The following is a 17,634-nucleotide window of genomic DNA, read 5'->3' on the forward strand; positions in this document are numbered from 1 at the left end:
CCTGAGGAACTGGGTTCAATTATCAGGCAGTGAGTTGAGATCCTAGGAAACCAAATTCAATTCCCTCTGCAGCTCCTTGTGACCCTGGGCAAGTCATTTAGCCCTAACATATAACGTAGATTGGGATCCTGTAATAGGCATTGTAAACCACATAGTCGGCTCAGGGCTCACTTGCGGTATATCAAGTGCTGAAAGTAAATATAAAATTTGACCAGGTAATTAGGAAAAGTTAATTTTATCCAGATAATTATGTGGCATATTTATCTGGATAAGTTCCACAGATCATCTAGATAGTTGTATGGAACTGTACTGCTCCATTGCTTTCAGTATGGGGGGGGGGGGGGGGGGGGGGAAGGGGAGAGCTCAACAGTGTCAAAGCTAATGATGTCTTACTGGTTAATTTTAGGTTTTGTCAGGATCAGGACAGCAGAGGCTTTAACAGACAGTAACACTTTTTTTTTTAATATCTTGGTCAGGTCTTGCACTGCAGAAGCTGAGAGAGAGCAGAAGGGTATGTATATACTTACTATCCTTATAAAATGCCCAGGTCACCACTGGTACTGTGTTCTGGAAATCCGTGTGATACATCTGTCCTAGAACACTTTGTAGTATGAAGTTAAAACTACCTTCTGGGTTTCTCAACAGGCTCCTATTCCTCTCCCAGTAAGACCTCTTTTTAAAGATTTACAGCCTTGGACTAAACGGTGACTTGAAGATATATAGAATCGAAGTAAATAGTCCCCCAAAAATAAGCACCCGATCTGGTCACCTCTTTTAGGCAAGTGATTTAGCTTTCCAGGAGCCATTTCTGGCTGGTTAAATTGCTTTGAAATATCAACTCCTGAAATTTCAGCTGAACTTGGGAACTGACATTTCAGTGCTTATACTCCAGTCCTCTCAAAGACATGAAACAAAGCAGTTTACGGTTAAAAAAAAAAAAAAAAAAAAAAAAGAGTATAGCATTAACTTTATCCGAGTTATGTCACACTCTAGACCAGGGGTTCTCAAGCCAGTCAGATCTTCAGACAAATTTCCATATAATGGAGGTAAGGCATTCAAATCTCTCATGAATATTCATTGTCAATCCAGTCAATCATATATTTATTCACAGAACTATATACACCAAATGTCTTGGTGTCCAACAATGAATGTTTTTTTCCCATTGTCTCTTTCCAATGTTTCTAAGTTGATGTCCCATTGTTATATTCCCAATGATATTCGAATGTCTCGCACAACCCTGTTCAATGTAATCCATAACCTAGTTGTAACCAATGTATCTCTATTATTCATATCTTATTGTAAGCCACACTGAGCCCGCAAATAGGTGGGAAAATGGGGGATACAAATGCAATAAATAAATTGAGTATCCTGAAATCCTGACTGGCAAGGTGTCCTGAGAACCCCTGCTCAATGCTTTGAAGGAAAATTCAGTCACTGCCTTTGATGGGGGAAAACCTGTACTCTGTCTCCATCTGGCTTTGGGTCCAGGAATGTAATTGAACCATATGAATTTTGACTGATGTGCCTGGGATCTCTTTCCTTTATAGTGAAGGAGTATACTTGTTATAGCCATATCTTACCTGTTGTAAGTGCTCTATAAGCCAGCCATAGAGCCGCAGTAAGGGCTTATACCTAAATGCCAGTGATACCCACACAACTCCTAGTGTTCAGTGCATTTAACACTCCCCTGTCAAATACACGTTGTGCAAGATTCTTAAGTTCTTACTAAGCAGATGGTTGGCATTTACATCTCTGCTAGTGTTTTAATCATTTACTTGCATATCTGACACACATGTTGGTGCCTTCTTGGTGTAGAAATGTCTAATACTAATTTTACACAATCAAGAAACTACTCCAGAGTTTAAAGTAGAGGCCTCATTTCAATTTCAATGGAAGAGCATTCCACATTAGAGGGACTGCCCCTAAAAAACACAACCTGTCTTCTTTCACTTAAACTCTGAACCAAGTGGGTGGTGATAGGGATCAAAGGGTACACTTGGAGGTGCAAAATTTCAAGTGCTCTATTTCATGAAGAGCTTTAAACAGCAGGCATAATGTTTTAGGAGTTATCTTATCCTATATCAAATGCGCTGGTATATTTTTAGTCCTTTGCAGTTTTTTCATGCTCTTTGTTAACCCTATATCAATAGCATTGCAGGAAGAGTTGCTTGAAGCACTGTCCAAAAATCATGAGGTTGGGGGAAATCCTCGGCAGTTATACCATCTTAGTTTGAACCAGTCTTTCCTTACTACCCGATTAATTTGTCAATTCAATGTTCCCAATATTTTTCAACTCTAAACTGACACGTCCTGATTCACACACACAGTACATAATTCCCCAGATTCACAAGATCTGTTTTAGCCACATTCAATTTTAGGAAACATACTATCCAGAAATAGTCTGCAGTCCGTCTTCTAGCCACTGTTTCATTATTTGTGTTCTGCATTAGGGACATAAAAACCTTTCCCTGCTTGTTGTAGATTGCCATGAAGTGATTACGTCTCATCTGCATCTACTCCTGCCTCATGATTGGTAGCGACTTTTCTAAGTTTCCACTGTCTTGTACCATTTTAATACCTTTTCAGTAGTGTCTGTCGTTGCTTCCACTTACTTGCATGGAGGAGTAACCCAGTGGTTAAAGCAGCAGGCTGAGGACCAGCAAAGTCGGGGTGCAAATACCACACACTCTTTTTTTTTTTTTTTTTTTTTTTTTTTTCAATTGTTTGTTTTGGGTTTTTCCATCATTTTACAAGAAAATACAAATACAGTAAAATCTCAGAACATCAACTTTTACCCAAAACACACAGAGCTTTGTCTATAATATCATAGTCCCCTTCCCCCTCCCCTCTCTATAATATCTTAGTCCCCTTACCCCCCCCCCCCCCCCTCAAATGCCACACATTCTCATTGTGTCCACTGGATTGTATGCCTGTTGGGCACTGGAGAAGAGATTCTAGTACCTGAATGTAACGTGCCTTGAATTGCTGAAAGATGTGAACTAAATGAAAATAGAGAATGGTGGCTTTGCAAAGAGAGATGATCGGTTTGAGACAGAATGAGACTTGGCACATGCTGACAATTCTCAAGGCAGTGTTATGCCCCAGCTTCCTTGCCTTCTGCAGCAGTTAGTGTAAGTTGGCCTGAACAAACCCAGAATCTGATTTCTAGCTTTCTGCCTGTAGAAATGTACAAAATGCAATATAATTGCAGGACAGAACTAATACCGCATGGCTTCTGCTTTTCAGGTGCAGACCATCGAGAGAAGAAATACCAGATACACCCAGGGTTTGGGGACCGAAGAGGTGGTGTTATTAGTGCCAGAACGTACTTCTATGCCGATGAGGCCAAGTGCGACCAACATGTGGAGACATTTTTGAAGTGCATAGAGGCATGTGGTATGTGGTGAGTCTGCAGGTGTCCGCACCACCCATGGGGAGAAGTAGGCAAATTTAGAGGCCTGTAAGTGCTTTGTGCATCTTGCAACAGTGTTTTGGAGTAGCAACCAACGGTGCCCTGTAAGTGTGTATCAAGGAACGGAGACATTGCTGTGGCAGCTTGCAACAGTAGAGGCAATGAAGTCATATGGAGGGGTGAGAATAAGATGTTGTACAAGTGAGTTTAATACTGAGAAAACCATGGGTGAGGAGGGATGATCGGGGGGGGGGGGAGGGGGAAAGGAGCACAAGGGTCACATGGAGGATTACTGACGTAGCACAGGTAAGGGATACAATGCTATATCTCGCTGAATAGAATGGCCCGCATACGAGAAGGGACACACAAGGCTTCTGATTGAACACTTATAAGCAGTGGTGTACTCGTAAATGTTTAACAGGTTCTCTCCCCGTCCACCTCTGCGCCCCCCCCCCCCCCAAATTGCAGAGCTGGCTATAGCCGGGGAGAGAGCCTGGGGTGGGCGGCAATGCATTACTTTCTCCAGAAAAAAAAAATTAAATGCTCCCAGGTTCCAAACTAATTCATGTTTAATGGCTTTTTCTTCCCTGATTGCCCCTTTTATCCCTCGGTCATCTAGCAGTCCAACCGATTCTTTTGCTGACTTCTTGCTTTTAATATACCTAAAAACGTTTTTACTATGTGTGTTTTGCCTTCCAACGCAATCTTTTTTTCAACGTCCCTCTTTGCCTTCCTTATCAGCGCTTTGCATTTGGCTTGACATTTTAACTCCAGGAACTTGTGGATAGACCATGGCCTCTAGGAAATTCTCAATGCTCAGCTTTTTTTGTCTCTGATCTTCTTCCAAACTCTACGAGGTGCCATTTATTTCAGGTGGTCACTTAGGGAAAATGTAATTAGAAAATAGTCTGACCATGATAGGGGTGTTATTTCAATACTTCTATCCCAGAATTCTGGAATGTCAACCTCTTTGTAGAATACCAAATCTAGTATGTGACCCTTTTCGTGGGTTGGAGAATTGATCACCTGTAGAAATCCTAGTGCTGTCATCGTGTCCAGAAAGGCAACTGTGGTGGTATCTGGGGATTCGACGTGTAGATTGAAATCTCCCATGGTCACCATCCTAGGGTAATTCAGGGTCACTTGAGTAATCAGGTCTAGGAGTTATGAGGTGATTGGTTTCTCCTCTTCAAGCTGGATTAAAAGAGATTCTGATTCATTTAGCTGGGGTATGGAGATTCTGCGCAGTTTGATTGTTTCCCGAATCACAACTGCTACCCCTCCACCCCATCTTCCTGGTATTGGTTGATGTTGGATATTGAAACCTGTTAGGTATAGTTCAGCCAGTGGTAGACCCCCCCCACTTTCATCTTGCCGGGTTTCACTTATTCATAGGATGTCAAGATCCTGTTCATGTATGACATCGTGGATGATTGAGGCTTTCTTTTGCTGCTGATCTGGCATTCACCAGACCTATAGTTTCCAAGGGTGATCTGGGGGTAATGGGGATTATAGTTTCCTCTCCCACATACCACTGGGATCCCAGATGTCTCTTGGTCTGCTGGACCAAGGTACGTTCTTTGTGTCAGAAGCTAGTTAGGCAAATTTCACTTGGTGGCACTGCAGTTCACCCTGTGGATCAGCAGTCTTACTAGTTGGCAATGTAGAAGAAACTTAGAAATACTTATGCAGTTAAAATAAAACTTCAGCTCACGGATTGTAGGTATTCACTTTGCAGTTTTTGGTTCTGAGATGGTCCAATTGATGCAGGTTGTCCAAGAGGGGAGGGTTGGATGTAAATTATAAATCAGCTCAGATTACAGGACTCGAAGTTATAAATAAGCAAAAAGTGTATTACTTAATCTAGCCTGAAGTGAACACAGCCAATCCCAGCCCCCCTCCCCCTCCCAGTTGATGCACAGGGTGAGTGCTAAGCTTCTGGGTGGCTGTGTATTTAGTCTGTGCTCATTCTTTGTTCTAAAAACTCCTTGGAAAAGCTTAGCTAGTAAAACTTAACCTCTTTTAGTGCTTTGGTCTGCATGTGTTCACGATGCATTTGATTTTACAGGTGGTAGCTCAGAAGATGGATTTTCTGCAATCAAGCTCACAGCCCTGGGACGGCCCCAGTTCCTGGTCAGTATCAGAATTGTGTGGCCATTTTTATAAAAGGATTTCCACGGTCATAGACTGCAGTTTCAGCCCCTGCTGTGCCACGCGTGTGCAACTCTAATATACACGGACCTGTGTAGTAAAATCTGTGAGAATTTGTGGTGTTTTGAGGGATTTTGTATCAGTCCAGAAAGGAGTGGCTAACGAGTTTAAAACCTATCTAGTTCTGCCCTGAATGCTTCCAGTATAACTGGCCTTAGGAAAGTAGCATTGACGCAGGTCTACTAACAAATAAGTATGCCACTAAACTCCAAAAAAACGTAGACTGTAGGTTCACTACAAATTTGGTATGTGGGGGAAAAGAAGTCTCATTCTTGTCACAGGGTCATGATTTGCACAATCAACACCCAGTCTATGGACGAAACCTTTTATTTTGTGACTGGCTTAATCATAGACAAAAACCCTCTTCCAACCAAATATATGTCTACAATTGTGCAAAGAAAATTTTACTTTTTAAATGTTTTTGAAAAATAAGCATCGAAAAACTTTTCAAAGAGTTTAAAAGGAAAAATTTTCTTTGCGTAATTGTGGACATATATTTGGTTGGAAGGGGGTGAATCATGACCCTGTGACAAGTATGAGACTTCCCCCCCCACCCCCCACATACCAAATTTGTAGTGAACCTATGGTCTACCTTTTTCCAGTATAACTGGCAAAGAACTGGAGAGGGAGGACGGAACTCTGGAAGAGGCACCAGGCTGACCTGACAGCCAGAGTGTTTTGTTGAAGGTAGAAAGTGCAGAGATGAGGGAAAGAGCTGATAGGGGCGGCATTCAATGAGCAGCATCATAACACCACAGCAGAAGTGTGAACAGCAAGAGTGCATGTCTATTGAGAAGGAGGGGAGAAAAGCTCAGGAAAGTACCAGCTTGACAGCTCTCTTTTGAAAATTGGGCTAGTACTACTGTTACAAATGTATCCATGTCAGTGGCATAGCTAGGAGGGGGCCTGGGCCCCCCCCCAATTCTTCTGGGCCCCTGGTTTTGCAGGCGGGGGTCCTCAACCCGCGCCAGCTGAAGCGTTCATCCACTGCATTGCCTGCCCTGCTCTCTCTCCTCCTCATGTCTGGCACGCTCCTTTTAGTGAAACTGAGCATGCTCAATTTCACTAAAAGGAGAGTGCAGGATGTGAAGGGAAGAGAGAGCAGGGCAGGCAATGCAGTGGTGGCCCCAGAGACCAGGAAAGCTGTGCACTAAAATCTTAGAGGAGAAAGATGGAGTGACTGGGGTGGGGAGCATAGGAGCCGATTCTGTGGCTGCTTGAGCTCCCCCAATATTGAGAAAATTCCTTGTATGTGTCCAAGGAGGGGTTATTTCCATTGGGTTTAGCACCCCCAATAATTTTGAAAAGTTGGCTCCTATGGTGGGGAGAATTCTGAAAAGTATGAGAGGGGGGGGAGCCTAAACATGTATTAGTGGTTTCCTATAGTGTTAATGTGGCCGTGGATGTGGGACAGAAGAATTCTGTACTTAAACCACAAAATCCTTTCTTTGAGAACGTGTGGTTTCATAATTTTTCACACTCCATTTAATTGGCTACCACATCATTACAGCCATTCCTCTATCAGAGCCATGCAGGAGATTGGAAAGAATTCCATAAGCCGTGTTCACATGCTTTCCCCACTTGCTTTGCATGGTTAGCTGAATGTTTTTGTTTTTTTTATCCCAACGTCTCCTCTCTCCATCATGGCTGTTCCAGTGACTTCCTTGGCCAAGACAAAGGTGCTCCATAGCAGGTGCTCAGAGGAAGCAAGAACCAGGATCTCCTGAACAGCATGTTGGGCTCAGTATGTGATTTGCACTCATGTTCTTTCCTCAGCTGCAGTTTTCAGAGGTTCTGATCCGGTGGCGAAGGTTCTTCCATCAACTGGCAGCAGAGCAGGGGAAGGCAGGACTGGCAGCAGTGGACATACGACTGGAAGTAGAGAAGTTACAGGAGACCCTGGAGAATTTGGGTATTGTGACTAAGGCTGAGTGCCAGCACTGGTTCACTGGGGAGAACCTGGGGGTCTCTGGGTAAGGATTCCTCGTTTTTTTAAGAGAACTTCTGGAACTTAAAACTATGACATTTAAAATAGTCTGTGATGAGGAGGAACACTTTAATGTTAGGTTCTTTAACCTGTGCCCTCTCCAGACCCTTTGCATGCATTTCATAAAAGTCTAGAAGGGTAGTTTGGGGTAGAAAAATGTCTCAAGCCAGTGGCCCCTGTGGCTCAAATAGGCCGATGCATCTTACACACCAATCGATTCGGAAACGCTTCATTGTGTTAGTGTTTCCATATTAAAGAACAGACTCCAGCAGTTCATTTTATTTATACTCTTAAGGTTAATGAGTGTGTGAACTTCTAATTATTACCATAAGCAGGGCCAAGGGAAATGGGATTTGATATACTGCCTTTCTGAGGTTTTTGCAACTACATTCAAAGCGGTTTACATATATTCAGGTACTTATTTTGTACCAGGAGCAATGGAGGGTTAAGTGACTTGCCCAGAGTCAGAAGGAGCTGCAGTGGGAATCGAACTCAGTTCCCCAGGATCAAAGTCCATTGCACTAACCACTAGGCTACTCCTCCACTCATTCCACCAATAAGAGCCAACCTCATCAGTGATGTCACAATGGCTTAAAGTCCACTGCACTAACCACTAGGCCACTCATTCCACCAATAAGAGCCAATCTCATCAGTGATGTCACAATGGCTTGATTGCCCGATACTTGGCTCACTTCTGTTATTGTGATGTCATAAGGGAAAGGGGGAAAAGGAAATGGGACTTGATATACCGCCTTTCTGAGGTTTTTGCAACTACATTCAAAGCGGGTTACATATATTCAGGTACTTATTTTGTACCAGGGGCAATGGAGGGTTAAGTGACTTGCCCAGAGTCACAAGGAGCTGCAGTGGGAATCAAACCCAGTTCCCCAGAATGAAACTCCACTGCACTAACCACTAGGCTACTCCTCCTTCCCTTTCCCATGGAAGTTCTTATAAGGTGGGGATAGTCTGTTGGAAATTTATGGCCTGAGATTCAGCTTGTGGCAATAAGTGACTTAAAGCCGCCCATAGCTGTGGCTGAATTGACCCCAGATATTTAGTGCCGGGGAATTGTCTGGTCTCCGGCAATGAACATCTAGGTTAGTACAGCAACCTGGTTAACCAGGGCAGCCACATACGTGTTAGTGACAATATTAATTCTGTTAACCTGTTAAGTAGTGGCTCAGCCCAGACTTCACCCCCAGACTGCCCTTAACATAGTAGATGATGGCAGAAAAAGACCTGCACTGTCCATCTAGTCTGCCCAACAAGATAAACTCATATGTGCTACTTCTTGTGTAGCTGATTGCTGCTAATTGGGCTTCTGCCAGGTACTTGTGACCTGGATTGGAAGCAGGATACTGGGCTAGATGGACCTTTGACCCAGTATGGCTATTCATCTCTAACCAGCTATTCCCTAATCATAACAACTATGTGGTTAAGTGCCACTGAATATCACTGGGCAGGACCCTCTCCTGTCCCATTAAAACCCTTTGAATATTGGGCCCTTGGTAACAAGCTTTTAGGGTTCAGATCCTCTAATTTCGACCTGCAACTTTGTTTTTTGAGATTATTCTGAGATGGGCAGGAAGGAATATTTGGAGGATCAGATATGGGAGTTGTCAGGTCAGTACTACACAGAAGGTAGGTGCCAGGCAGTTAATTGCAGTAACGTACAAGACCCGACACTTGCCTGCAACAGGGATCTGCATGAAAATACATATAAAGTACATATATTTTAAAAATATTTTTATAAAATTTAATGTATATTCAACGTATAGTTAAATTGCAATCAACATGAAAAAGGGCCTCTTTTACTAAACTGCGCTAGCAATTTCTGGCACGGCAAATGCACAATAGTCCGTCCATTTTGAATGGGCTGTATCACATTTGCCGCGTGGGAATCAGTAGAGACTTATTAAAAGAGGCCCTAAATGCATTACTGAATTAAAAAAAAAAAATGTATAAAAAGGAAGTGAGGAAAAATGTCGAGTGAAGCACCCCACAGTTTTTTCCATCCCATTTGACTGGAGACAATCTGTTCAGACATAAATGAATACATCTTAAACGGAAAGAAAAATAAGTACCATTCTTAAGCATAAATAGTGATTTGTAGAGTAGCATTTAATTTCCTTTACAATATAACGAATATATCTGTATGTAGCGAAGACACATGATTACATAGATATGTGGTATCTGGATTGGCTGCTGTCATGGACCCTTGGTCTTTTCCCAGTGTGGCATTACTTATGTACTTATTAATCATAAAATATAATACTTAAAACAATTATAAAAACATAATTTATAAATTTATCTCTGTTAAACTATAAAACTATGGTAAAAAAACTTGTGCTCGATTGAGTTTTAAAAAGAGAATCCATTAAGAACATAAGCTTAAGCTAACATGTTCATAAAATATTCAAATGAAGAGAACTTGCTCTAAAAAAGTGAGCAAACTCCTAAATGTGTTTACAAACACAAATGTGGTCTCACACATTTTTTTTTTTTTTTTTTTTTTTTTTTTAATTTTCAAAAATGTATATACTGCACAATTGCAGGGGATGGTGCGAGAGGTGATGGTGTTGGATCCACTAGGAAATAGTGAACATAAAATGATCAAATTTGAGCTGCTGTCTGGAGTGAATTCACTAAAGAAATCTACTGTAATAGCATTTAATTTTCAAAAGGGAGACTATGACAAAATGAGGAAAATGGTTAAAAAGAAGCTGAAAGCGTTGGCCACAAAGTTTAGGACTTTAAATCAGGCATGGATGTTGTTTAAACATACCATTGTGGAAGCCCAGATTAGATGTACTCCACTTATGAACAAAGATGGAAAGAACAACAGACAGCCAGTGTGGTTAAAAGGTAAAGTGAAAGAGGCTATTGGAGCCAAAAGATCGTCCTTCAAAGAATGGAAAAAGGATCAGAATGAAGAAAATAAGAACCAACATATGAGGTGTTAAGTTAGATGTAAAGCACTGATAAAAAAAAGGCTAAAAATATGAAGAAAATCTTGCTGTGGAGACAAACTCATTATAACACCCTTTTCAGGTACATCAGAAGCAGAAAGCCTTTGAGGGAATCTGTGGGATTGTTAGATCATGAAGGAGCAAAAGGGGCACTCGGTGGACAAGGCCATAAAGGAGATATTGAATGATTTCTTTGCCTCGGTCTTTATGAAATAATATGTAACAGGGTGACGATGCGGAGGAACTGAAAGAAATCTCTTTGAACCTGGAAAATGTACTGAGCTAAATTGACAAGTTAGAGTGATAAATCACCTGGACTGGATGGTACACACCTCAGGGTACTGAAAGAACTCAAATGTGAAATTGCTGATCTGTAACCTGTTTAAAATCACCCATAGTACCTGAAGATTGGAGGGTGGCCAATGCAACACGATTTTTTGTTTGTTTTTGTTTTGTTTTTTTGAAGGGTTCCAGGGGTGATCATGGAATTACAGACCAGTAAGCCTGACTTCAGTGCTGGACAAAATAGTGGAAATTATTATAAAGAATAAAATTACAGAACATGTAGACAAACATGGTTTAATGAGACAGAGTCAGTATGAGTTCATCTTGCTTCACCAATTAGCTTCATTTCATTGAAGGCATAAATAAACATGTGGTTAAAGGTGAACCGGTTGACGTAGTGTATCTGGATTTTCAGAAAGCTTTTGACAAAGTTCATCATGAAAATTTAAGAGAGTCATGAAATAGGAGACACTGTTCCGTGGTGGATTAGGAATTTTTATTGGACAGAAAACAGAGGGTAGGATTAAATGGCCACTTTCCTTGATGGAGGAGGGTGAAAAGTTGAGTGCCGCAGGGATCTGTACTGGGACCAGTGTTATTTTAACATATTTATAAATGGTCTGGAAAATGGTGTGATTGAGCTGATTTAAATTTGCAGATGACACACCGTTTCTGGTCTCTTAAAGCGTAATATCTTAAGACAGACAGGTTCCAAAATAACCAAACAGTATATCCTTGGTGTGACAGCAAGCACCAGAAGCCTTTCTTTTTTTAATTGAATAAATATTGCCAATTTAGTATTACTACTACTTATCACTTCTATAACTCAGTAGATGCTCAGAAATTACTGCCCTGAGGCAAGAGACTTCATAGTTCTGAAAGCTGTAACAGAGGGTGGAGATGGAAATGTGAAGAGAATGAATTTTTTTTATGGTAGAGGTGAGAGAGCTGATAGGTGTTGAAGGTGGTTCAGAGATGAGATGCTGGTTCATGCAGTATCTTGCGAGAGAGAATGAATGAGGTAAAAAGACGGGTTCTCTTCAGGGGAACAGGTGCATGCAGACAAGATGGAGAAAGTGAGCTCATGGGACAGAGGTTGAGAAGAATACCCACAAGCCCTGGGGAGAGAGAAGGACCAATAGGGACAGAATTTGAGACCAGGTAGCAGAGGTGGTCCTAGAGGGCAGCCCTCGATTGAGGAGACAGATCATACTCTAGCTGCCCACCATAGGGACAGAATTTGAGACCAGGTAGCAGAGGTGGTCCTAGAGGGCAGCCCTCGATTTGGGGAGACAGATCATACTCTAGCTGCCCACCAGGACAAAGATAGTAGAAATATTCAGGCAATGACAATAAATAAAGAAACCAAGCTTGGCTGAGAAAAGGAGGAGGCCTTGCAGGAGAATAGACCACTAGTAACAAACTTTATACTAAAGAGCAGGAGTGGCTGCAGGACTAGTGAGACTACATTTTACAAAATGCATTGCTCATATATCTTTGCAGGGAGTGATGGCAGTAGTAAAAATCCTTAGAAGTAAGAATGACAGTGAAGGCATTAAATACATTGTAGGGCTGCACTATAAAACCTAGTGTAAGGCTTTTGGGGGCAGACCACTTGTTACAATTTATTACAGATAACACAGAAAACTATTAAAAATTGTCTAAACACATGAGGATTGTGAAAAATTGCAGGAAGACCGAGCATCCAAATGGCAGATGAAATTTAATGTGGACAAATGCAAAGTGATGCATATTGGGAAGAATAATCCGAATCAGTTACCTGATGTTGGGGTCCACCTTAGGAGTCAGCACTAGGCGTCATTGTAGACAATACACTGAAATTTTCTGCCCAGTGTGCGGCGGCCAAAAAAGCAAATGAGATGCTAGGAATTATTAGAAAAGGGATGCAAAGTAAGACCAAGAATATACTATGCCTCTGTATCGCTCCATGGTGCGACCTCAGCTTGAGTATTGCATTCACATATCGCAAAAAAGATACAGCGAAATTAGAAAAGGTTTCCAGAAGTGCGACCAAAATGATGGGGTGGAACTCCTCTCATATGAGGAGAGGCTAAAGAGATTAGGGCTCTTCACCTTTCAAAAGGCTCAAGGGGAATATGATCGATGTCTAAAAATCCTGAGTGGTGTAGAATGGGTAAAAATTGAATCTATTCTTAACTTTCAAAAAGTAGAAAGACCAGGGGACACAATATTACATGGAAATACTTTTAAAACAGGAGAACATATTTTTTTCTCTCCAAGAATAATTAGGCTTTGAGGATGTGGTAGCAACGGTTAGCGTTTCTTTGTTTAAAAAAAGGTTTGAACAAGTTCTGGAGGAAGTCTATAGTCTGTTGAGATGAACATGGGGAAACCACTGCTTGGTCTGGGATTGGTGTAATGAAATGTTACTAATTGAGTTTCTGCCAGGTACTTGTGACCTGTATTGGCCACTGCTGGAAGCAGGATATTGGGCTCGATAGTTAGACCCAGTATGGCTGTTCTTAGGTAACCAATCATTTAGCTATGGGTAGACAGTGCTTCAGATATTACCTGATCCAGTGCTTGCAGGATTTATATTGTGTTCTGCCATTCCTGATCAGCTTTGTGAAGTCCATTCTAACAAACATACAACAAACCTCTGCAGTCTAAAGACAGACTCAAACACAGCGTGTTTACATAAGTCCAGCCTATCACCTTCACTTAAGCCTTTGCTCTTGTGTCTATCACAGCACTGTGCAACTGCCTCTGCACATCAGCTTGCATTTGTTATTCTTGCTTGATGTATCTGCAGTCATGTGGTCATCTTCAGTGGTTTGTCAAGCTTCACTGGAACCAGAAGATACATCAGTTCCAAAAGTTTCTACCTGTTCTCTGCAGTTGTGGTGTCACTCCCATGCCTCTGTTGCAGGATATCCCTTTCAACTGCCAGTATCTCAGGTCACCCTGACACCCAACACACATAGCTCCTAATTTAGGGAGGGCCAACTAGATCAATCAGAGTCGGTGGACTTGTCACAAATTGTGAGCCCATTAGGGACAGAAAAGTACCTGCAAAAAATAGTATGTACAAACCACTTTGAGTGTATCTACAGAAAGGTAGCAATATCATGTGGAATAAACAGCTGGAACTCTGAGCCGTATCCTACACATGTAGATACTAGCAAAGAATGTCCTCATTGCCTCATGCCCTGTACAGACAACCCTGTTCTATTACAACAGGAGACTCAGGATCCCTGTGACTCTGGCTAAATGCCAGGTGCATGTGGCTTCCTGAAACTCACAGCAGGAGAGTGCAATCAGTTTGCAGACTAGTGAGTCTCAAGTTCATCCCTCACAAATGGTGTCTGACCCACGGTTTAGCAACTTGTATAGATTGGGACAGCCTCGTTTTAGACTTCTTTGCCATGCCAGAGAATGCAAAATGTGTGCTTCCTTCTCTTCCCTTCATCCAGGAGAGGCACCCATAGCCTGTGGTGTTTTCACATCTCATGCAACGGAGGTTTTACACCCCCCCCCCCCCCCCACCTCTTCTAATATCCCAAGTCCTCCAGAAAATATGGCAGGACTCTGCACAAATCGTAATAGTGTCTCTGGCCAAGACAAGTGTGGTTCCTTTCTCCTATAATATAACAGTATATAAATACATATAAGTACATAAGTATTGCCATACAGGGACAGACCACACTTGTCTTGGGCAGAGACACTGGAGGATTTGGGATATTAGAAGAGGGGGGGTGTAAAACCTCTGTTGCATGCCTGCATATGATTTGGCTGAGACTGAGATGTAGGAGCGGTAGCCCTATGAAGATTTAACTCTGTTTCCTCTTTACCCAGTACTGTGGATCTGTTGGATTGGAACAGCCTCATTGATAGTAGGACTAAGATCTCCAAACTATTGCTGGTGCCAAATCTGCAGGTACAACTGAAGCTACCTTTCTTTGTGTTTAACCTCTTGTACTCTTCCATCCTTCAGACATTACCTTTGATTACTGCATGGTGTCCAGAAAAAAGGAACCCCCCCCCCCCCCCAAAAAAAAAAATTTTTTTTCCAAATAATACAGAAACAATTGTACTAGTAAAAAAATTATTATTGACAAATGTTGCTGTAAGATGCTGTATAAACTGGATGACACCTGTTTTCAAAATGACGACATTCAAGAAGCGGCCATCCATTTTAGCAAAATGGCGTTTAGTGAAAATAAAGTAGTGATTCAAATTTTGCGACAAAATAAGGTATACGGTGCAAAATGTTTGCTAAGGGAGTTTCCTAATAAAGGTTGGACTAATGTATTTTCAAAGGTCAAATTAAATGTTTAAAGAAATGCAAAGTATTTTGAAACTATGTAAGGGGTCCTGTTTTTTTTTTCTAGACACCATTTATATTCCCTAAACACCTGAGAGGAAACGTGAACTACTTCAAAATTTTGACTCCAGATGTTTGAGACTCTGAGTAATATTTCTAAATGTGGTGTCTCCTTTTATTTTTCCTGTCTTTTCTATGATCTGTTGTAGTTTATGAATGCTGACCTTCTTGTGTTTCCCCTGTTTTAAGGGGATGACTTTATAGTTTGAGCATTTCCATATAAATTGAATGTCAATATGATCGTTTTTGTATTACTATCTAATCTGCCTGTATTGTGGGGGGGGACTATAAATGCTATATTAAATAAGTACATAAGTACATAAGTAGTGCCATACTGGGAAAGACCAAAGGTCCATCTAGCCCAGCATCCTGTCACCGACAGTGGCCAATCCAGGTCAAGGGCACCTGGCACGCTCCCCAAACGTAAAAACATTCCAGACAAGTTATACCTAAAAATGCGGAATTTTTCCAAGTCCATTTAATAGCGGTCTATGGACTTGTCCTTTAGGAATCTATCTAACCCCTTTTTAAACTCCGTCAAGCTAACCGCCCGTACCACGTTCTCCGGCAACGAATTCCAGAGTCTAATTACACGTTGGGTGAAGAAAAATTTTCTCCGATTCGTTTTAAATTTACCACACTGTAGCTTCAACTCATGCCCTCTAGTCCTAGTATTTTTGGATAGCGTGAACAGTCGCTTCACATCCACCCGATCCAGTCCACTCATTATTTTATACACTTCTATCATATCTCCCCTCAGCCGTCTCTTCTCCAAGCTGAAAAGCCCTAGCCTTCTCAGCCTCTCTTCATAGGAAAGTCGTCCCATCCCCACTATCATTTTCGTCGCCCTTCGCTGTACCTTTTCCAATTCTACTATATCTTTTTTGAGATACGGAGACCAGTACTGAACACAATACTCCAGGTGCGGTCGCACCATGGAGCGATACAACGGCATTATAACATCCGCACACCTGGACTCCATACCCTTCCTAATAACACCCAACATTCTATTCGCTTTCCTAGCCACAGCAGCACACTGAGCAGAAGGTTTCAGCGTATCATCGACGACGACACCCAGATCCCTTTCTTGATCCGTAACTCCTAACGCGGAACCTTGCAAGACGTAGCTATAATTCGGGTTCCTCTTACCCACATGCATCACTTTGCACTTGTCAACATTGAACTTCATCTGCCACTTGCACGCCCATTCTCCCAGTCTCGCAAGGTCCTCCTGTAATCGTTCACATTCCTCCTGCGACTTGACGACCCTGAATAATTTTGTGTCATCGGCGAATTTAATTACCTCACTAGTTATTCCCATCTCTAGGTCATTTATAAATACATTAAAAAGCAACGGACCCAGCACAGACCCCTGCGGGACCCCACTAACTACCCTCCTCCACTGAGAATACTGGCCACGCAATCCTACTCTCTGCTTCCTATCTTTCAACCAGTTCTTAATCCATAATACCCTACCTCCGATTCCATGACTCTGCAATTTCTTCAGGAGTCTTTCGTGCGGCACTTTGTCAAACGCCTTCTGAAAATCCAGATATACAATATCAACCGGCTCCCCATTGTCCACATGTTTGCTTACCCCCTCAAAAAAATGCATTAGATTGGTGAGGCAAGACTTCCCTTCACTAAATCCGTGCTGACTTTGTCTCATCAGTCCATGTTTTTGTATATGCTCTGCAATTTTATTCTTAATAATAGCCTCCACCATCTTGCCCGGCACCGACGTCAGACTCACCGGTCTATAATTTCCCGGATCTCCTCTGGAACCCTTCTTAAAAATCGGAGTAACATTGGCTACCCTCCAGTCTTCCGGTACTACACTCGATTTTAGGGACAGATTGCATATTTCTAACAGTAGCTCCGCAAGTTCATTTTTTAGTTCTGTTAATACTCTGGGATGAATACCATCAGGTCCCGGTGATTTACTACTCTTCAGCTTGCTGAACTGACCCATTACATCCTCCAAGGTTACAGAGAATTTGTTTAGTTTCTCCGACTCCCCCGCTTCAAATATTCTTTCCGGCACCGTATCTTCACAATTAAGAATGCTCTCACTATATCATAATGGATAGAGGGCTTTTCAAATATTCAATTTAAACAAATGAAACCTCAAGTGTCTAGGGTGCCTACAGATATGATCTACCCTTTAACGGACTCATCATCATAGGTTTCTTTCCAACCTCCGGAACCAACCAATTTTGTAAAAAAACTCCTTGATGGAGAAAAAACGGAGGAAACTATTCAATAGAAAAGTCCACTATCCATAGTGAAATGTTCCAAAGAACTGGAAAAGATATATAACCAAAGTACTAATAATACACCACATAAGTGTAGGAGAAAAACGTCACTTAGCTTCTACCACTGGAGCAGAACAAACTGTAGT

General features: G+C 41.9%; 1 protein-coding gene across 1 annotated transcript in view; it reads left to right on the top strand.

The window, feature by feature from the left end:
• Positions 1-17,634, top strand: part of LOC115479528 (proline dehydrogenase 1, mitochondrial-like) — an 83,566-nt gene that overhangs the window by 20,307 nt on the left and 45,625 nt on the right. Inside the window, exons 3-7 of the mRNA XM_030217482.1 lie at positions 477-511; positions 3,247-3,396; positions 5,481-5,545; positions 7,400-7,596; positions 14,705-14,786. Coding sequence (XP_030073342.1) covers positions 477-511; positions 3,247-3,396; positions 5,481-5,545; positions 7,400-7,596; positions 14,705-14,786 — 529 coding nt within the window. The remainder of the gene's footprint in view (positions 1-476; positions 512-3,246; positions 3,397-5,480; positions 5,546-7,399; positions 7,597-14,704; positions 14,787-17,634) is intronic.

This window comes from Microcaecilia unicolor, chromosome 11 (assembly GCF_901765095.1).
Source record: "Microcaecilia unicolor chromosome 11, aMicUni1.1, whole genome shotgun sequence".
Taxonomy (NCBI): Eukaryota; Metazoa; Chordata; class Amphibia; order Gymnophiona; family Siphonopidae; genus Microcaecilia; species Microcaecilia unicolor.